This window comes from Narcine bancroftii, chromosome 11 (genome assembly GCF_036971445.1).
Source record: "Narcine bancroftii isolate sNarBan1 chromosome 11, sNarBan1.hap1, whole genome shotgun sequence".
Classification (NCBI taxonomy): Eukaryota; Metazoa; Chordata; class Chondrichthyes; order Torpediniformes; family Narcinidae; genus Narcine; species Narcine bancroftii.
The window spans coordinates 61,595,485-61,614,333 of NC_091479.1; the positions used below are offsets into that span (position 1 = coordinate 61,595,485).

General features: G+C 44.7%; 1 protein-coding gene and 1 long non-coding RNA gene across 6 annotated transcripts in view; one reads left to right on the forward strand and one right to left on the reverse strand.

Moving 5' to 3' along the window:
* LOC138745798 (uncharacterized) overlaps positions 1–15,798 on the forward strand; it is a 33,198-nt gene extending 17,400 nt beyond the window's left edge. The window contains exon 3 of the long non-coding RNA XR_011346520.1: positions 15,563–15,798. This is a non-coding gene — a long non-coding RNA (uncharacterized lncRNA). The remainder of the gene's footprint in view (positions 1–15,562) is intronic.
* LOC138745797 (contactin-1-like) overlaps positions 1–18,849 on the reverse strand; it is a 314,963-nt gene that overhangs the window by 43,693 nt on the left and 252,421 nt on the right. For 3 of the 5 annotated variants that reach the window (XR_011346518.1, XR_011346517.1, XM_069903109.1), the window contains exons 19-21: positions 14,470–14,656; positions 13,038–13,150; positions 2,374–2,533 (exon numbers count right to left, since the gene is read on the reverse strand). Coding sequence is in view for 3 of the 5 variants with exons in the window: in XM_069903109.1 (XP_069759210.1) it covers positions 2,374–2,533; positions 13,038–13,150; positions 14,470–14,656 (460 nt within the window). In the remaining 2 variants the exon portion in view is untranslated. The other 2 variants (XM_069903111.1, XM_069903112.1) reach the window with 2 other exon arrangements.

The following is an 18,849-nucleotide window of genomic DNA, read 5'->3' on the forward strand; positions in this document are numbered from 1 at the left end:
TCTGTGACACTAATTCAAATTTGCTATGTTACATTTGGTGGCCCCTTGTCTACTCAGGAAAAAGGGACATTGTTGGCTTGTCCTTCAGCAGCCATCTTTGGGAAAAGGATTTATGAGGATTTCCTGCATCTGACAATTCCAAAGTGTTAGACTGCACTCACAGGTTCTACATGCCTTGCTCATTGATCGTGCTTGCACTGTCTCCTATATTCAGCTGCCAGATTGGATGAAAGGAATGCTCCCTCAGGCTAAGAACCATGCTTTCCTTCCTTGGCTCCTGAATCCAGTCAGCACAGAAACAAGACCTTCAGTCCACTGAGTCTGCACCAAACCCCCGCCATCCACTGACACCAATCCCAGTTTTCATTCTCTCCACATTTCTGTCAACACCCCCCAGATCCTACCATACAGGGTCTTTAGGGTGTGAGAGGAAGTGAGAACATCCGGGCAAAACCCATACAGTCACAGGGAGCGTGCGCAAACTCCACGCAGACACAGAGATCAGGATTGAACCTAGGTTAATGTTTGTTATCATTTGACGATATATATAAAAAAACCCAGATGAAACAGCATTTCTCCAGAGCACGGCGCGCACACACTCACAGACACACACAGACACAGACACACACACACACACACACACACACACACACACACACACACACACACACACACACACACACACACACACACACACACCACATAGTAATCACATATATATATAACATGATAAGTATTTAAGAACAACTTATTTGCTTCATTTATAAGAGATCAAAGATGACAGGACAATGTTCACCAATCTCACACCCTGCTGAAAGAAGCTATTTCCCAGCCTTGCAAACCTGATTTTGATGTTCCTGTACCTCCTTCCAGATGGTAACAAGCCAAAGATCATATGTGCTGGATAGAAAGGGTATTTCTTCAGCCCGATTTAAGCAACACTTCTGGTCACTGGAGCTGTGAGGCAGCAGGTCTACAAGATGTGTCATCAGAAATCCAGTCGTCATTTATAATGACACCATGACTTTATAGGAACAACAGAGAACTTCCTATGGTAGCTTAATCCTTCTCCAGCATCTCTTGGTGAGAGATTGGTATGAGGCTGAGACAAAACATTTGAGCTGTAACTGAGTTTATCTGCAACAAAGCATGGGCAAAGTTCATGGCAAAAGCTGCTGGGACCTCCAAACAGGGAAAGAAAGGCAGGCTTCTGATACCCATGGTTGCAATACAATTCTATCCAGATATGGCTGGTTTCCTCACATTGAAAGAATGAGAGGGAGAAGTGATGGGGGTGGCAGAGGTATAGGAAGTTGGCAGATAAAGGCAAAGGAAGAACCCCTCTGGCTGTGCTGTCACAACATCTCTCAGTACCTGGAGATGAATGCGAACTCTACACCCACAGGTCCCTTTACTCTATCCACCTTCAGTGCACAACAGCCAGTAGCTCAGGACGACTGCAGCAGGACCCACATGTTGCTGCTTCTACAAGCCAGAACCAAAGTCCACAGGACAAGTCTCAAAATCCAGCACAGATTTGACCATGACAGAAGGCCTCATTGTGAACAGCCAACAATGACGGCAGCATTCCCTTACCTTTGGAGCCAGACAGTTCTGTTACTTCTGATTTTTGAGGGAGGCAAAACAGAGATAGGTTGGTGGCCAGCAGATGCGATGATTGCTCACCCCTGCTTTAATTCCTGATATGTGGGTGTAGAGCTCGTTGAAAGAATCAAAGACTTGTTGATCCAAACCAAGGCTTTTATTAGCAAAAGACAGGAGCTCTTCACAGGTGGGCGACCAGTCCGGAATGATCCGACCTGGCTAGGGACACAACCCTTTAAGGCCCAGACAGTAGGCATGGCTAAGCTCTCTGCCAATCGCTGTAAGCACAGTCTAGATACTGTAACTATATACACTATATACGTTGGTGATAGATCTGTACTATCACAGTGGGATATGAACCCTCTCACCAAATTTCTCTGAAGTAAGGCACCTGACCAATCTGGACGATCAAAGCATATGTTTGTTCTAAAGGTGCAGCCATAGAGGACCTCAGGGTCCCACTTCTGTGTCAGAGATCTTAGGTATGTGGGAAATCTGGAGAAATGACTGCATCTGTTGGTCTTTGCAGAAAGGTTCTTGTTATAAAATATGCAGTTGAGATTGTACAGCGATTTGGCTATTTGAAACACTGTGTGCGGTTTTGATCTCTGAACCCAAAAGTGCACCTCCTCCTGGCTGGGGAACTCGGGAAAGGAAGGTCATATCCCTACCTCCAGTGGTCTCGGAGCTCTTTTTTGAACCAGATCGGACTCTCTCTCTCTCTCACGCGCACACAATGACTGAAGCAAAGATAACTCATCAACTTACTTTTGGAAATCTTCACTGAATTCACAGCTCCATCTCCTCCTTCGCCGTAGGCTCTCACTTCCACTATGTAATCTCCCTCATCTTGAATGTGTATGTTTATATTGTGTCCCATGGTCTGCAAGAGAGTGCTGTTGACTGTGCCATCTCTCCTGTACAGCACCTAAAAGAGAGAGGAAACCTTCATCCAATGTTTAGCAAAACAGATTAAATAGCCAATTTAAACTTGCCCGGTGAAATAATGTTGCCCTTACTCTGTTCTAACTGGTCCTTTTCTGCCATTGTTGCACTTTGTTCAGTGTTATTAACAGCTGTAGTTGGTATGGATTGATTGGCTAGAATGATTGCAAAACAAACTTTTGTTGGTAACTAACTTGAAGAAATGAATTACTTGGGGATAGTGCCAGAGGATTGGCGCATTGCGCATGTGGTTCCGTTATTTAAAAAGGGTTCAAGGAGGAAGCCTGGCAACTATCAGCCTGTAAGTTTGACGTCTGTGGTAGGTAAATTAATGGAGAAAATTCTTAGAGATAGTACTTATAAACATCTGGATAGACAGGGTCTGATCAGGAGCACTCAACATGGATTTGTGGGAGGAAGGTCATGTTTGACCAATCTGATTGAATTTTTTGAAGAGGTGACTAGGAATGTGGATGAGGGTAGCGCAGTGGATGTTGTCTATATGGACTTCAGTAAGGCCTTCGATAAGGTACCACATGGAAAGTTAGTTAGGAAGGTGCAGTCTTTAGGTATAAATTTTAAGATAGTCAAATGGATTGAACATTGGCTGAAAGGGAGAGGTCAGAGAGTGGTAGTGGATAATTGTCTGTCAGGTTGGAGGCCCGTGACCAGTGGTGTGCCTCAAGGATCTGTATTGGGCCCATTGTTGTTCGTTATATACATTAATGATCTAGATGATGGGGTGGTGAATTGGATTAGTAAATATGCAGACGATACTAAGATAGGTGGAATAGTGGATAATGAAGAAGGTTTTCAAGGATTGCAGATGGATTTGGGCTGCTTAGAAAAGTGGGCTGAAAAATGGCAGATGGAATTTAATGCTGATAAGTGTGAGGTGCTTCATTTTGGTAAGAAGAATCAGAATAGGACATACGTGGTAAATGGGAGAGCATTGAGGAATACAGAAGAGCAGAAAGATTTAGGAGTAACGGTACATCGTTCCCTGAAGGTAGAAACTCACGTGAATGGGGTGGTGAAGAAGGCTTTTAGTATGCTGGCCTTTATCAATCATTGCATGGAATATAGGAGTTGGGAGGTGATGTTGAGATTGTATAAGACGTTGGTGCGGCCTAATTTGGAGTTCTGTGTGCAGTTCTGGTCGCCTAATTATAGGAAGGATATAAACAGAGTGGAGAGAGTGCAGAGAAGGTTTACCAAAATGTTACCTGGGTTTAAGCATCTAGAGTATAGGGAGAGATTGGACAGATTAGGTCTTTATTCTTTGGAGCGTAGAAGGTTGAGAGGGGATTTGATAGAAGTATTTAAGATTATGAAAGGGATAGACAGAGTGGATGTGGATAGACTATTTCCGTTAAGAGGAGGAAAGATTAAAACAAGAGGACATGAGTTAAGAATTAAGGGGCAGAGGTTTAGAGGTAACATGAGGGGGAACTTCTTTACTCAGAGAGTGGTAGCCGTGTGGAATGATCTTCCGGGAGAAATAGTGGCGGCGGAGTCAATTGTATTATTTAAGAAAAGGTTGGACAGGTATATGGATGAGAAGAAGATGGAGGGTTATGGGCATTGTGCAGGGAGGTGGGACTAGAAAGGGGTGTTTGGTTCGGTGCGGACTAGAAGGGCCTAATGGCCTGTTTCCGTGCTGTAATTGTTATGTTATGTTATGTTATGTTTGTTCTATCTCAGTTGATTCCTTTCGATGGCAGCCTGATATATAATTTGTTCTGCGTGGCTGCTTGCCAGCAATCTCGTGGAGGAAGAAATTGGCTTAGAATGTAGAAAGAATAGAACCCTGAAAGTGGAAATTCAAAGCCAGCAAATGTGAAGTGATACATGATGGAATGAACAAAGAGGAAAGACAATACAAAATGGGTGTATGGACAGAGAAAGGAGAGATAATTGCCCATATCTATGGGAAGAGAATTACAGATTAACAGGCAGTTAATAATCTTTCTGCGATTCTGAACTTGAGGTCAAGCACTATCAAGGAAGTCATGCAGAACCAAATAATATATCGTGCCTCATCTGAATTTGGGCACTGCACTTCAGGAAAGTGAGATGAGACCATGGTTCCAGGTGTGATGGATTACATCATATTTTATATTGTATATAGATAAGTTTTTGAAGGAGATAAATTGTGGAGGGGTTTAGTGTATGTCACAAACAAACACAAACACTTCACCAAACAGATCTCATTTAAAATGCAAGAGCTTTGCTCAAACCTGACACCTGGGCCCAGGGCCTTTGAAAAGATACTGGAAACTGCTTTGCTAAAAGTTTTCATAAGGAGGTGAAAATAGAAGTGTCCAAGTTCAAGATACTTCACAAGGATGCGTTAATTGGACCTGCTGTGAAGTAATGGATTATTATTTTGAAAACAACAGATGAACGGGCTCAGAATTTGGAGTCCAGCTCCACAATCTGTATGGATGCAGTTTGCCATTCTAAGAAGGTCATGTGGTTTTGCAAGCAGAGGGAGAGATGATAAAAACAGGCTTTCTCTGAGAGAGAGAGAGAGAGAGAGAGAGAGAAAGAACTGGTTTCTGCAGTCATGGCAAGCTGGCAGCTTGTTGAAACCCCATCTTGAAGATAGGTTGTGAGTTCTGAGTTCAGCTTGTTGAAAACCCTTGTGGTCCAGACAAGAGGAAGTAGCTGGCTAGATGGTTTCACCTGAAATAAGGGAAACAAAAGAAACTCTATGGTGAAATGCAGAAGAAGTGATATCATTTGGAAAACTTTGATGGGTCATGTTTCTTAGGCAAGACACTGAAATGGCTGATTGGAGGGAATCAGTTTGTATCCAATGAGCAACGAATCTTTCTCTGAAACTAACAAGAACCTTCTTGAGTGGTAACTGATTACCTTTAAGCACCCGAGCTTTGCGAAAATTCATACGTTAAATTCTGTGCACAGTCTAAAAATTGCCTGAAACCAGTGAACTTGGAGAAGTAAGAAGTGAGTGATTGGACTGTGAATCAAAGAAGTTTTCTGAAATTACACACACATTACATGCATGGGCGCTTAGAATTATAAGGGGGTTGTTAATAGTAATAAGTTAAAGTTTGATCCTGTTTTTATGTTTAAAGAAAATTAAAATGACTTTGCTTAAGTAACCATTTGTTTTGATGAATTTCTATTGCTGCTGGGTTTTGGGGTCCTCTGGGCCCGTCACACAGGGATTAGAGTATCATGTTGGTAGATTAGAGGAACAATGTTTAACTTGGGGAGAATTCCAGTCAATTAACTGTGTCCTGCAACTGAGGGATCAAAATCCAGAGGGAAGGTTTAAAATGATCCCCCAGAACAAAAGTCGCAAGTGACCTTTTTCCAATGCAACGTGGATGGGAGTGTAATTAACTGCTAAAAGAAGGAATGAAAAGAAATTCAATAATTGCTTTCAAAATTAAATTCAATAATTTTTTAAGGGCATGTGAAGTATCCAGATGCAAGAAAACTATTGAAAGGGAGAAAGAGAGAAAACAGAGAATTACATATCATCAGAAGGAGAAAGTCACTCTCTTGTTAATGGTCCTAATTTAGGTACTTGGAAAATATCGGCAGAAGATTTACCTAGGAGAATCATTATTGTCAAATCTTTTCAAGTTTCTCATGGATTTTTGGTGTCAAATGCTTTGTGAAAACTTTGTCAAGAGTGCAGAGAAGATTACAAGGATGTTGCTGGAACTGGATCAGCTGTGTTACAGAGAAAGATCAAAAGAGGTGAGGACTTTATTCCCTAGAGCATAGGAGAATGAGGGGAGATCTGATAGAGTCAAAGCAAGGAGGATGAGACAAGAATTGGAGGACATAGGTTCAGGGTGAAAGGTGAGATATTTAAAAGGTACATGAGGGGGAACTTCTTCACGCAGAGTGGTGAAAGGGTGGAATGAGATGTCAGCTGAAGTGGTGAATGCAGGCTTGATTTTGACATTTGAGAAAATTTGGATGGGTTCATGGATGGGAGGGGTATGGAAGGCAATGGTCTGGGTGCAAGTCATAAGGCCTAGGCAAAATAATATTTCAGCACAGACCAGATGGGCTGAAGGGCCTGTTTCTGTCAGTAATATTCTCTGGTTCCATGGCATACAGATGAACTCAATCAGAGCAAGGAGAAAAGTGGGCTGGTTCAGAGTGCTGATTTGTTGACCCACCTAAAACAGGAAGTACAAATCATTGAGATCTTTTCCAGTGGACGTCTGACACTTGACAGATGCCTTTCAAAACCTGTCAACCATTTGGATGTGGGGATCAAATATAATTCAACAAAGTGTGCTGGTGATGCAGTGGGGTGGCTGTATGGGTGGTGAGCAGGATCTCAGTTCATGTACATGATTGACAGGCCCAGTGTAAGGGCAAGGAATAAAACATGGAGAACTGTGAGATCATTCACTTTTGTCAAAAAAAATTAAAGACCATTTTTTTTTAAGTGGCGAGATTGAAAGGTCTTTGTATTCAGAGAAAATCAGGTCTTCTGCACTTGAATCACTGAACATCACCATGCAGGTACAGCCAGCAATTTGGAAGTTAAACAATATGCTGGGCTTTACTGAGAGAGGGGACTAATGTTATACTGTAAGAGCCTGGAAGGATGTACATGTGTGAGAGGGAATGAAGTAATGGTGAAGAACTTCCAGGAGAACGATAAAACCTTTGGAGAGCAGCAGCAACCATCAAGGATCCACACCAGCCAGCCCACACTCTGTTCTCGATCAACCATCAGGAAAGAGGTCTTGGTGCCCACATCACCAGGTTCAGGAACAGCTGCTCCCCCTCAACCATCAGACTCCTCAACGACAAACTCATTTAAGGACTCTTACTTTGTGCACTTTATTGATTTTTTAAAAAGATTCTCTCTGTATTGCACAGTCAGATTGTTTACATTCGTTATCTGTTTAAAGTTCTTTATTTGTTTACATGTGTACTGTTTTCTTTTGGCACTATGAATTCTGCCTGGCCTGCAGGGAAAAAAGCAATCTCAGGATTGTATGTGACATCAAGTATGTTCTCTAACAATATTTCTGAAATCTGAATTGATGAGTGGGCTTGTATTTTCTGGAATATCTACCTGGAATTATGACAGGACTTGAAGACAGGGATGTTTTCTTTCCCCCTTGGCTGGGAAGCCCAGAAACAGTCTCAAGGCAGGATAATGGCCCAGCAGACTTCATGACCTTTTTCAAAAGGGGAGAATCCAGCCCAACTTCATTCCCTCAGAGTTTCTTTCTTCTTTGGCTTGGCTTCGCGGACAAAGATTTATGGAGGGGTAATGTCCACGTCAGCTGCAGGCTCGTTTGTGGCTGACAAGTCCGATGCGGGACAGGCAGACACGGTTGCAGCGGTTGCAAGGGAAAATTGGTTGGTTGGGGTTGGGTGTTGGGTTTTTCCTCCTTTGTCTTTTGACAGTGAGGTGGGCTCTGCAGTCTTCTTCAAAGGAGGTTGCTGCCCGCTGAACTGTGAGGCGCCAAGATGCACGGTTTGAGGCGATATCAGCTCACTGGCGATGGTCAATGTGGCAGGCACCAAGAGCTTTCTTTAGGCAGTCCTTGTACCTCTTCTTTGGTGCACCTCTGTCTCGGTGGCCAGTGGAGAGCTCGCCATATAACACGATCTTGGGAAGGCGATGGTCCTCCATTCTAGAGATGTGACCTACCCAGCTCAGTTCGATCTTCAGCAGCGTGGATTCGATGCTGTCGGCCTCTGCCATCTCGAGTACTTCGATGTTGGTGATGAATTTACTCCAATGAATGTTGAGGATGGAGCGGAGACAACGCTGGTGTAAGCGTTCTAGGAGCCGTAGGTGATGCCGGTAGAGGACCCATGATTCGGAGCCGAACAGGAGTTTGGGTATGACAACGTCTCTGTATACGCTAATCTTTGTGAGGTTTTTCAGTTGGTTGTTTTTCCAGACTCTTTTGTGTAGTCTTCCAAAGGCACTATTTGCCTTGGCGAGTCTGTTGTCTATCTCGTTGTCGATCCTTGCATCCGATGAAATGGTGCAGCCAAGATAGGTAAACTGGTTGACCGTTTTGAGTTTTGTGTGCCCGATGGAGATGTGGGGGGGGCTGGTAGTCATGGTGGGGAGCTGGCTGATGGAGGACCTCAGTTTTCTTCAGGCTGACTTCCAGGCCAAACATTTTGGCAGTTTCCGCAAAACAGGACGTCAAGCCTGAAGAGCTGGCTCTGAATGGGCAACTAAAGCGGCATCGTCTGCAAAGAGTAGTTCATGGACAAGTTGCTCTTGTGCCTTGGTGTGAGCTTGCAGGCGCCTCAGATTGAAGAGACTGCCATCCGTGCGGTACCGGATGTAAACAGCGTCTTCATTGTTGAGGTCTTTCATGGCTTGGTTCAGCATCATGCTGAAGAAGATTGAAAAGAGGGTTGGTGCGAGAACGCAGCCTTGCTTCACGCCATTGTTAATGGAGAAGGGTTCAGAGAGCTCATTGCTGTATCTGACCTGACCTTGTTAGCGAAGTCCTGGGCATTCCATTGCCCTCTGAACCAAAATGCAAACATTCAAGAAATACCTGACAAAAACCCAATTTACAGAAAGCTTGAGGCCAAGAGGGAGACCATTTAGCTCATTATCTATGTGCTAGGTAATTGTCTTAATTAATTCAGGGTATTTTTCTGTTTGGTCAACTGATTAAATAATGCTCATTAAAATCAGTTTCAGCAAGCAGTCCCATCTCTCTTGCATATGGAATAGTTGTTCATTGGAGATTATTTGCAGTGCATAATCAAGGTTATTTAAAATGTTTCCTAGCCAGTTGGTTGTAAAATCAGTGACAAGGTACACTGTATGTCCAAAAGGCCAAACAGTGGGAGATGCTGGAAACCTGAAATAAAAATGGAAAATGCTGGATATATTCAGGAGGTTTGGCAACACCTTCAACATTATGCATCTCCTGAGGAGACACTGTCTTCCACTAGTCCCTGGTCACAACCATCGATTGTGGGAGACCTCCCCTTGTTCCTTTTCACTTGAAGGAAAAAAAATCCACCTCAATCAGGTGAAGAGGCATTTTGCCACCCCTTCCTCCCCCCCCCCTCACCCCCAGTCCCAATTGAATAAGTGAATCAATTCTAATTCTTGTGTTCATTCTGTTTTTCTCTTTACAGCTGCTGCCTGGTCTCCCTGCAGTTTTTGTTTCAGGTTTTCCACAAACCAGAATTGCAGCACTGTCTTTATTCATTGCCTCTGCAGACCTCTATAGAGAGGTTACTCATGAGCGACAGACCATCACCACTCCCCCTAAGCCGGGACCACCACCATGCAGTCTCTCTTGAGCATAAGACATGAGTGCAATTAGGGCATTTGGCCGATTGAGACTGCTCTGCCTGCCTTCCTCTCATTTTCAACTCCATTCATCACACTTCTCCCCATAACCCTTGTTTTCCTTTCCTCATCAAGAACGTACCTCCCTCTACCTTAAACATTCTTCCGCAGCTCTCTGCAGCAACAGATTTCATTGATTCACTGTCATCTGGGCAAAGGAGTTTCTCCTCATCTCTGTTCTAAAGGGAGGTTTTTGTTGTCTGGTCCCAGACTCATCACCAGAAGAAACATCCTCTCTAAGTCCAGCTCTTTCAGCTTTTAATAGATTTTAGTGAGATCCCTCCTCAGTTTCCGAAACTCCAGCGAGCAGAAAATCATGGACAAATCACAAAATTCGTTGTTTTGCAGCATCACAGTCCCAACATTCATATAAACCACCTGACAAAAAAATAAATAAAAATAGTGCACAAAGGTAGTGTCTTTGTTTCAATGATTATTCAGGAATCTGAGGGCAGCGGGGAAGAAACCGTCCTTGTGCCGCTGAATTCTCATCTTCAGGCTCCCGCACCTTTTTCCCGATGGTAGCAGAGTGAAGAGGCCGTGGCCTGGGTGGTGGTGGGTCCTTGAGAATATAAGCTGCTTTCTTAAGACACCGCCACATGTAGATGTCCTTGGTGGATTGAAGTCTGGTGCCTGTGATGTCGCAGGCATCAACCTTCTGGAGATTTTTCTTGTCCTGAGTGTTGGCACCTCTGCACCAGACAGTGATGCAACTAGCCAGAATGCTCCTCATGGGACTCCTGCTAAAGATTTAAAGAGACTTTGGTGACATATCAAATCTCATCACAAAGTATAGCTACTGGCAAGCCTTCTTCATGATTGCACATTGACATGGAGGCTACAGGACAGTTCCTCAGAGTTCCCCAGGAATTTGAAGTTCTTGACCCTCTCCAAAACTGAGCCCTTGATGAGGACTGGGTCGTGTTCCCTAGACTTCCTCCTGGTCCACATTAATCTCCTTGGTTTTGCTAAAGTTGAGTGCATGGTTGTTGGTGTTACACCATTGAATGAGCTGATCTATCTCCTTCCTGTACGTTTGCTCACTGCCATTTGTGATTCAGCCAACAACTGTGGTGTCATCGGCAAATTTATAGACAGCATTGGAATTGTGCTTGCCTACACAGTCATGGGTGTAAAGTGAGTAGAGAAGTGGGCTAATCACGCATCCTTGAGGTGCACCTGTGTTGATAATCAGTGAGGAGGAGACGACATTGTTTCCAATTCATACTGACTGTGGTCTTCTGATGAGGGAGTCAACGATCCGGTTGCAGAGGCCCAGGGCTTGGAGCTTGTTGACCAGGACTGAGGGAATAATGGTGTTGAAGGCTGAGCTGTAATTGATGAATTACAGGCGTATGTATGAAATGCTATCTTCGAGGTGATCCAGAGCTGAATGGACAGCCAGTAATATTGGTCTGCTGTGGAGTGATTGTGGTGACTGCAAGGGGTCCAGACCTTTGCTTAGGTACGTGTTAATTCTGCCAATGACCAACCTCTCAAAGCATTCCATCTCAGGAGAATTTAGTGATAGTGGGCGATAATAGTTGAGGCAGCTCACACTGCATGGGATGATTGATGCCCTTTTGAAGCAGGTGAGAACCTCTGACTGCATCAATGAGAGGTTGAAAATGAGTATGAACACTCCGGCTAGTTAGTTTGCACAGATTTTCAGTACCCTCCCAGGTACGGTGTCAGGGCTTGACGCCTTACACCGGTTCACCCTCATGAATGATGTTCTGACGTTAGGCTCAGAGACAGATATCACAGAGTCCTCAGCCTTTGCAAGGATTCTAGTGAGCACAAATAGTTCTCCTTCTCAAACTGGGCATTGAAGGTGTTCAGCTCATCGGGTGGTGAAGCACCACAGGGATCTATGGTGTTCGCCCTCACTTTGTAGGCTGTAATGGCCACCAGACACAGAGCCATATCCACATATGGGATTCCTTTCATTCTACAGATCATTCTCATGAACCTCCTCTGGACTCTCACCAATGCCACCACATCCCCCTAATACAAGGAGTCCAAAACTCCTCGCAAAACTCTAAATCCTGTTTGACAAATGCCTTGCGTTCCTGTTTTTATGTCCCAAGCATCTTGAAATGAATGCTAGGCCTCACTCCATCACAGATATTCCCTTTGCTCCCTCTACCTTTTTCTATCTGTCACAGTTCTGATAAATGGTAATAATCTAAAATTTTAACTGTTTTTCTCTCTCCATGGATACCGCCTGACCTGCTAAGTATTTTCAACACTCTCGGCAGAACTGGAGCTCCCCATAAAACCATGCTCCAAAAGGAGCTAGAAAGCACCCCTTCCCACCCCTTGTTGGTCACTCCCTTCAGAGAGAAGAGGGTGTCTGACGGATAGAACGGCTGCCTCCAAGCACCAGAGACCTGGCTTCAATCCTGATCTCCGGTGTTCAGAGTGCGGAGTTTGCACCTTCTCCCTGCGATGGTGTCAGTTTCCTCCTGGCGATCCCAGTTTCTTACTACATTCCAAAAATGTGCCGGTTGATGGGTTATTTGGGCCACCGTAAATTAGCCGTAGTGTGCCGATAAGTGGTAGAACTTGTGGGCAGCGAAGGGAATATGTTAATGAACAATACTATTGATGAAGCTTAGTGTAAAAGGGTAGTTGACAGTTGATTTGGATGAAGAGCCTTTTTCTTTGACTCCAAATGTGGGAAATGATGAAGTAAAAATATAAAGCAGAACTATCAAACAGTTCTGATTATTTCACTTTTGAGTTTTGCACCGTGTCAAATCAACAATGATAAATCCTGGCAATTTTCCATCAATTTTTGTTCTCTTCTGTGCAAGTTGGAAGCCTAACAAAGGAATAACCACAAAAGAAAATGAAACCTTAACAGACAAGTGAAATCAATGCTTCTTGCTCTTGTGCGCTCGTGACGTGGAAGTGGGAATAAGTATTCTATAACATCAACTGGAGGGAGTGAGGTAATTTATGCTTAGAGAAGGAGACTGATGAGAGCCGTCACGTTAAAGAGGGAGCCTTTTGCCTCATTGCTGTGTCTCCTGAAAGTATTAGCAGATAATGGAGAAAGGGAGGCTATGAAAGTGGATCATGGAGCTTCCACAGCCTGAAGCATTCTCTGTACTATTGTACCACTCACCTTGTAGCCTTCGACGTTTGACTCATTGCTCAAGGGTTGCACCGCTTCCCAGGAGATCTTGAAGTATGTGCCTTGCCTTGTGGTGTTGATTATCCTTGGAGGCTTGCTGGGAGCTGAAAAAATAGTTTGTCACATTCAGAGCAGCAGAGCTCGCGCATGACCAAATTCCGCTAGATGAGTGGATCTTCCCAGGGATGCGATCAATGACACCTTGAGGTGCAGTCATGAGCAATTTAAGAATCAGAAGTGCTCAGCTTTAATATTTGGGAACCTCTGGACATGGGGCATAGAGTCCATGCCTGTATGTTGTCTACCACTTCTACATGTAGGCTGTTATCTTCCTTGAAATGCAATATGCATCTCTCATGCTGTGAACTCCCGGCCAGGTCTATTGTACAGAGAAGAAAATGCATTAGTTTGCTGGTAGTGTTGTGATGGTCTGGGGAGGTGATGGGGTCTGGCCTTAGCAGCCTTAAGGTGCTGCTTTCAGGTAAGCTTTCCTCATGGGTGTTTGGGACCCAAGTGTGTTGGATGGCTTAGGGTAAAATCGGGAATCAAAAAATCCATGTCATCAGGGTTGGACAGTCAGCTGGGTTCCACTTTGGCTTTAACTTACTATCTCAGCATCTCTCACCCCTCTGCCAAGCATTGCACGGAGATGTCTTTGCACATGACCGGAGAGCTGACTACCTTCAAGCATTCCCTTTGTCCTTCTGGCTGGATGATGAGAGAGACCCTGTGAGTTGGCCATTTTCAAATAACTACTTGGCAAATTATTACTGCGATTTAATACAAAAAGGCCAATAAAGCCCAGTTAGCACAACGCTATTTCAGTGCCAGTGACCTGGCTTAAAATCCGATCAGGAGTCTGTAAATTCTCCCCACGTCCCACATTTTACACTGGGTGCCTCAGTTTCCTCCCATGTTCCAAAGGCGGAAGGGGGCTTGTTAGTTAATGGTGCAAGCTTGTAACCTGGAAGGGTCTGTTACCATAAAAATATATAGATCACCACAAAATATGAGCTGCAGCCAGTGAGGACTCTACAGGTCAGGAAGATCGACCTGCTGGGTCTTCCAGCAGCTTGGAATTTGCTCCAGGTTCCATCAGTCTCTTAGGTCACCAATGAAGTCTCCACTAATGATGGGCAGGAGTTGATGTGGAAATTTTGTGTGGACCCTGATTTGTTTTTTAAATTTTTTAAATATTTTAGACATACATCACTCTAACAGGCCCTTTTAGCTTACACCCCATTAACCTGCAGCCACCAGTACATTTCCAATGGTGGGAGAAAACTCACGCAGACACGGGCAGAAGGTAGAAACTCCTTACAGGATTCGAACCCCAGTCCCGATGGTTGGTGCTGTAACAGTGTGGCGCTAACCGCTACATTAACCATGCTGCCCCAGTCAATCTTCACACTGTGGTACTCACGTGCTTTCTTTGTTGTGATTATTATTGGTTGATTCACAGGCCCAGCTCCAGCATTGTTGTAGGCTCTGACCTCTATAATATAGCGGGTATGGGGCTTCAGGTCCCTGATTCTGGCTGTCGTATTGTATCCGATTGTTCTCACTCGCTGTGTGGCTGCTTCGGTGTCCATGACCCTTCGGTACCTGATCTGCAGAGAGAGCGGAAGAACAGAATTTAAAGAAATCAAAGATTGAAGAAAAAAATTGCCTTGGCTCAGTGAACCGCTGACTGGTCCGCCAATCCCATACTTCCAGGGGCAAGAGCCTTAGGGGGCTACAAATGGCTGCAGGAGGGCTGAAGATGAGGGTGAAGTCTGCAGATGTTTAGGTCAAGTGCACAAATGGACCGGAGAAGCTCAGGTCATGCAGCGTCCACAGGAAGTGAAGGGTAACCAACATTTCAGCCCTGGGCCCTTGATCAGGTAGAAGCTAAAACAGACAAGTGCCTGAATAAAATATGTGGGGAGTGGGTGGAGGAGAGGAGTGGAGGGAGGAAGGGGAAGGAGGAGGAGCACAATTTAACATGTCAGAGGTCATAAGTGGACCCAGGTGGGAGGGTAGAGAAAAAAAAAGCTGAGGTGAAAGGGGGAAAGGGCCGAGGGCAGTTCCTGAAAGGAGAGGAAAGGGGAAAGTTGGCGAGCTGGGGAAAAGGAGACAGATAGGTAGGGAAAGAGAGAGACTGGGTGGAAGGAGTTAACCGAAATTGGAGAAGTCGATATGTCAATGCCGTGTGGTCGGAGAGGGTCATAATGGGGGTGGGGAGGGGGGTGGAAATGCCACAACTGGCTTCATGTCAGAGTTCAGGAGAGGAAGAAAGGCCAGAGTCATGTACAGGAATGCAACCAGAACCAGATTTGGCCACAGCTTCTCTCTGACATTCTGTATCAAAACTTACAATCATGCAGGAACCAATGCTGGAACATGTCCCATTAACCTACCTGAGCATTGGTTAATGTCGGCGTTAAAACAACTAATACCATTGCAAGAAAGATTTCAAATAGCATTTTAATTCTAGGTCAATTTCCTGAAATGTGCTTTTGTTTTTCTCTCCCCAGATGTTGTCTGACCTGCTGACTATTTCCAGCATTCCTTTGAACTCTCGACATAATTCATCATCACTGTTCCTTCACAGTGTAGATTGTATTTTCTTCTCACAGATAAGATCTGTATTTTGCTCCCATTTTGACCAATCTTTTCAGGAACGCAATTGACTGCCCTGTCTCGCTGCATCATTCTGTCGTAAGGTAGCTGTAAAGCGTCAGACCAGAAGTTAATAAAGAGTATCATCAAAACGGCCGAGATTATCACTGGGTTCTCCCTTTCCTGTATTGATGGCATTCACTGTTGCTTAAATAGGGCTCAAAGTTGAGGATCCATCCAGCACACAGTTTCTTTGACCCACTACCATCAGGAAGGAAGTACACGAGCATCAAAATCAGGACTGCCAGACTGGGAAATAGTTTCTTCTCACAGGCTGTGAACAGTGTCTGAGTAACTGAGTAAATAATTCAAAAATATTCATTTGTACAGTACAACTCCGATTATGTGAAATAGTCAGGCCGGGCCTATGTCGGTCATTTTTTAAAAATAGCTTAGTAGCAACGGCGAATCACTTGTAACAACAAACAACAATGGAAATAATGTTTAATTCTCATCCAAAAAGAATATTACTGGCCACCCCCCATAACTGACACCTCCCCACCAAGGCCCCACTCATGCCGGGAGCCCAAGGTCGCTGCAGCCACCGGGAGCTCGATGTTCACTGCTGCCAGCAGCCTGATCTGAATGTGGTGACACAACCAATACACTGGCCTACTGAAATGGGCAACCACTGTACCTGCAGGTAGGCAACCTGGGCCCCAAATGTCGGCTGTCAATCACCGGTCGTATAAAGACTCGAACCGACCCCTTCCTAAGTCAGTTGGACATGTGGAACCAGCAAAGATACTAAGACTGGTGTATGTTTAAGCTAATTAAAGCCTGTTGTACAGACTGTGGACTTTTTGTCAGAATCATTCGCACAACAGCGCTCACAATGAAATTTTTTTTTAAAATTGGATGAAAGGATCTGGACAATCTGATTTTGGATAATCGGAGTTGAAGTGTATTTAAATTATATCGGTAAGTGAACGTGATTAAAATATGCTGTGTATCATGTGTGTGCGCTGTGGTCTGGACAAATGTTGTTTTGACTGGTTGTATATGTGCGGTCAGGTGACAGTAAACCAGAACTTAATTGGCCACAGTAAATTATCCCTGCTGGAGGTGAGAGGTAAAATTAGGAGGGAGTTCATGGGAAAATTGGAAGAATAGGTCACAGGGAATGTGGAATAGGATCACTTCAAGAACCAAACTCAGCTGGAGAACTTTAGTCAAGCTAATGGTTTCTGCTGCTAACCAACTCAGTATGTATCGAACCTCTAGTTGCCACATGACGTGTAGGATACCAAGTTGAAGTGAGGGAATCAGGAAACCCACGTGGTTATGAGGGAAATGTGTAAACTTTGCTCCTTGAAGAACATAGGTCAGAGCACTTCACGGAAAATGGGAACAAACAAAATTGAGACCCAGGCTAATTTTATTGCGGATGACCCACTCAAGTTTGAAGGGCTGAAACAAAGTGCAACATCGCCACCCTGCCAGTGACTCACAGCCCTAATGCACCCCACTCATGGGATCCCCATGTGTACCATCTAGGCTCTCTGGAAAGAGCATTGAGGAGGTGGGGAGGTGGGGGAAGCTTCCAATACATCATCCACTCTGACACATTCTACCCAACACTTTGCACCTCCCCCACCAGAGGTGGCCCCTGACTAATCTATCATACTTCCACACCATTAGAAGTCCAGAAGCGGGTGAGTTCTCCCCAAACACCCCCCTCCATTCCTCCCCTCCTGTCTCACCCCCCCCCCCCCCACTGATGGGAGAAGACTACCCTTCAAGACACACAGGCCCACTACACCAGACTGTTACACCTCCAGCACTGTTCTGGCTCACGCAGCTGAGGGTCTTCCATCTGCAGTGATCCTGCTCAAAGGAGCTGCTTGTATGGACTCTTTAATCACAATGTTTCAGTAATGACAGTATTCTTCCACTCCCCTCACCACTTAACCACCTCACTTCCTGTAGTGATATGTTTTCTCCTTGTACATTATTCCCTACCTCTGTGCTGTTGTATGTATGAGACTGGCCCGCCTACTAGTGACTCATTTCCTATGTCTTCTCCCCTTATGACCTGGGCATAAGGGTTGACCTCCCTCTCCCCTTTCGGCATTCCTGTACCTGGATCCGGGCCAGCCAAAGTCTCGTGTTTATTAAAGCCTATCGTTCCCCTCCTCTCGACTTTGTGGTTATTGATAAAGTCTGTCATTTCCAATAATCATTGCTGGGGTGGGTGCTTCTGGAACTGGTTTCTTTCTTCCCCTCCATACAATGAGGCACATAAACAGTCCTAACTCTCCCAGTGGGTCCACAATGAGAGCAAGCCTTGGCGACGTGGTGCACCTAGAACAGTCAGCACCGGTCCGGGCAATCAGTGGGAATGCGAGCAGGAATAGCATCCTGGCACAAGACTTCACTCTTTGAGGACATCAATCAGAGGCAGTGTTTTAAGAAAGCAGCCTCTATCCTCAAGGACCCCCACTCTCCAGGCCATGTCCTCTCCACTCTGCTACCGTCGGGAACAAGGTGCAGGAGCCTGAAGATGAGAATTCAGCAGCCCAAGGACAGCTTCTTCGCTGCTGCCATCAGATTCCTGAATGATCAATGAACCAAAGACACTGCCTTACTTTGACTTTCATGCACTATTTTTATTACTGTTGTAAGGTGGTTTATATAAATGTTTGCTCTGTGATACTTCCACAAAACAATGCATTTCTTGACTTGTTCATGACAATAAATTTTGATTCTGAAGTGTAATTAGTGAAGAGGCGTGCGCGGGAATGTGCATAGTGTTGCGTTACAGGTGTAAAGACATGCAACACAGAAACAGGCCTTCAGCCCACATCAAGCACCCGTTGACAGCAATTCTGATATTTTATTCCCCTCCCACTCCACTCTCCCCACATCTCTGCAGAGTTGGCGCAGACTAACTGGTGATTCCATGTGAATTAATGATTCTGTATTTTTATCTTATCAACTTTTGTCAAGGCGTATTATGCTTTAAAGCTCGATAACCCTTCTCCAGATTCAGCCATAATTAGACACAAACTGAAATATTTCAGGCTCTTTTTGTAAGGTATCAAATAAATGCATTTCTTCTGTGAATATCAATCTCACATACCACAAAGGGTGCACTTGGGTGACTGTACATCACTGTAAATTCACACACCATCACACACAA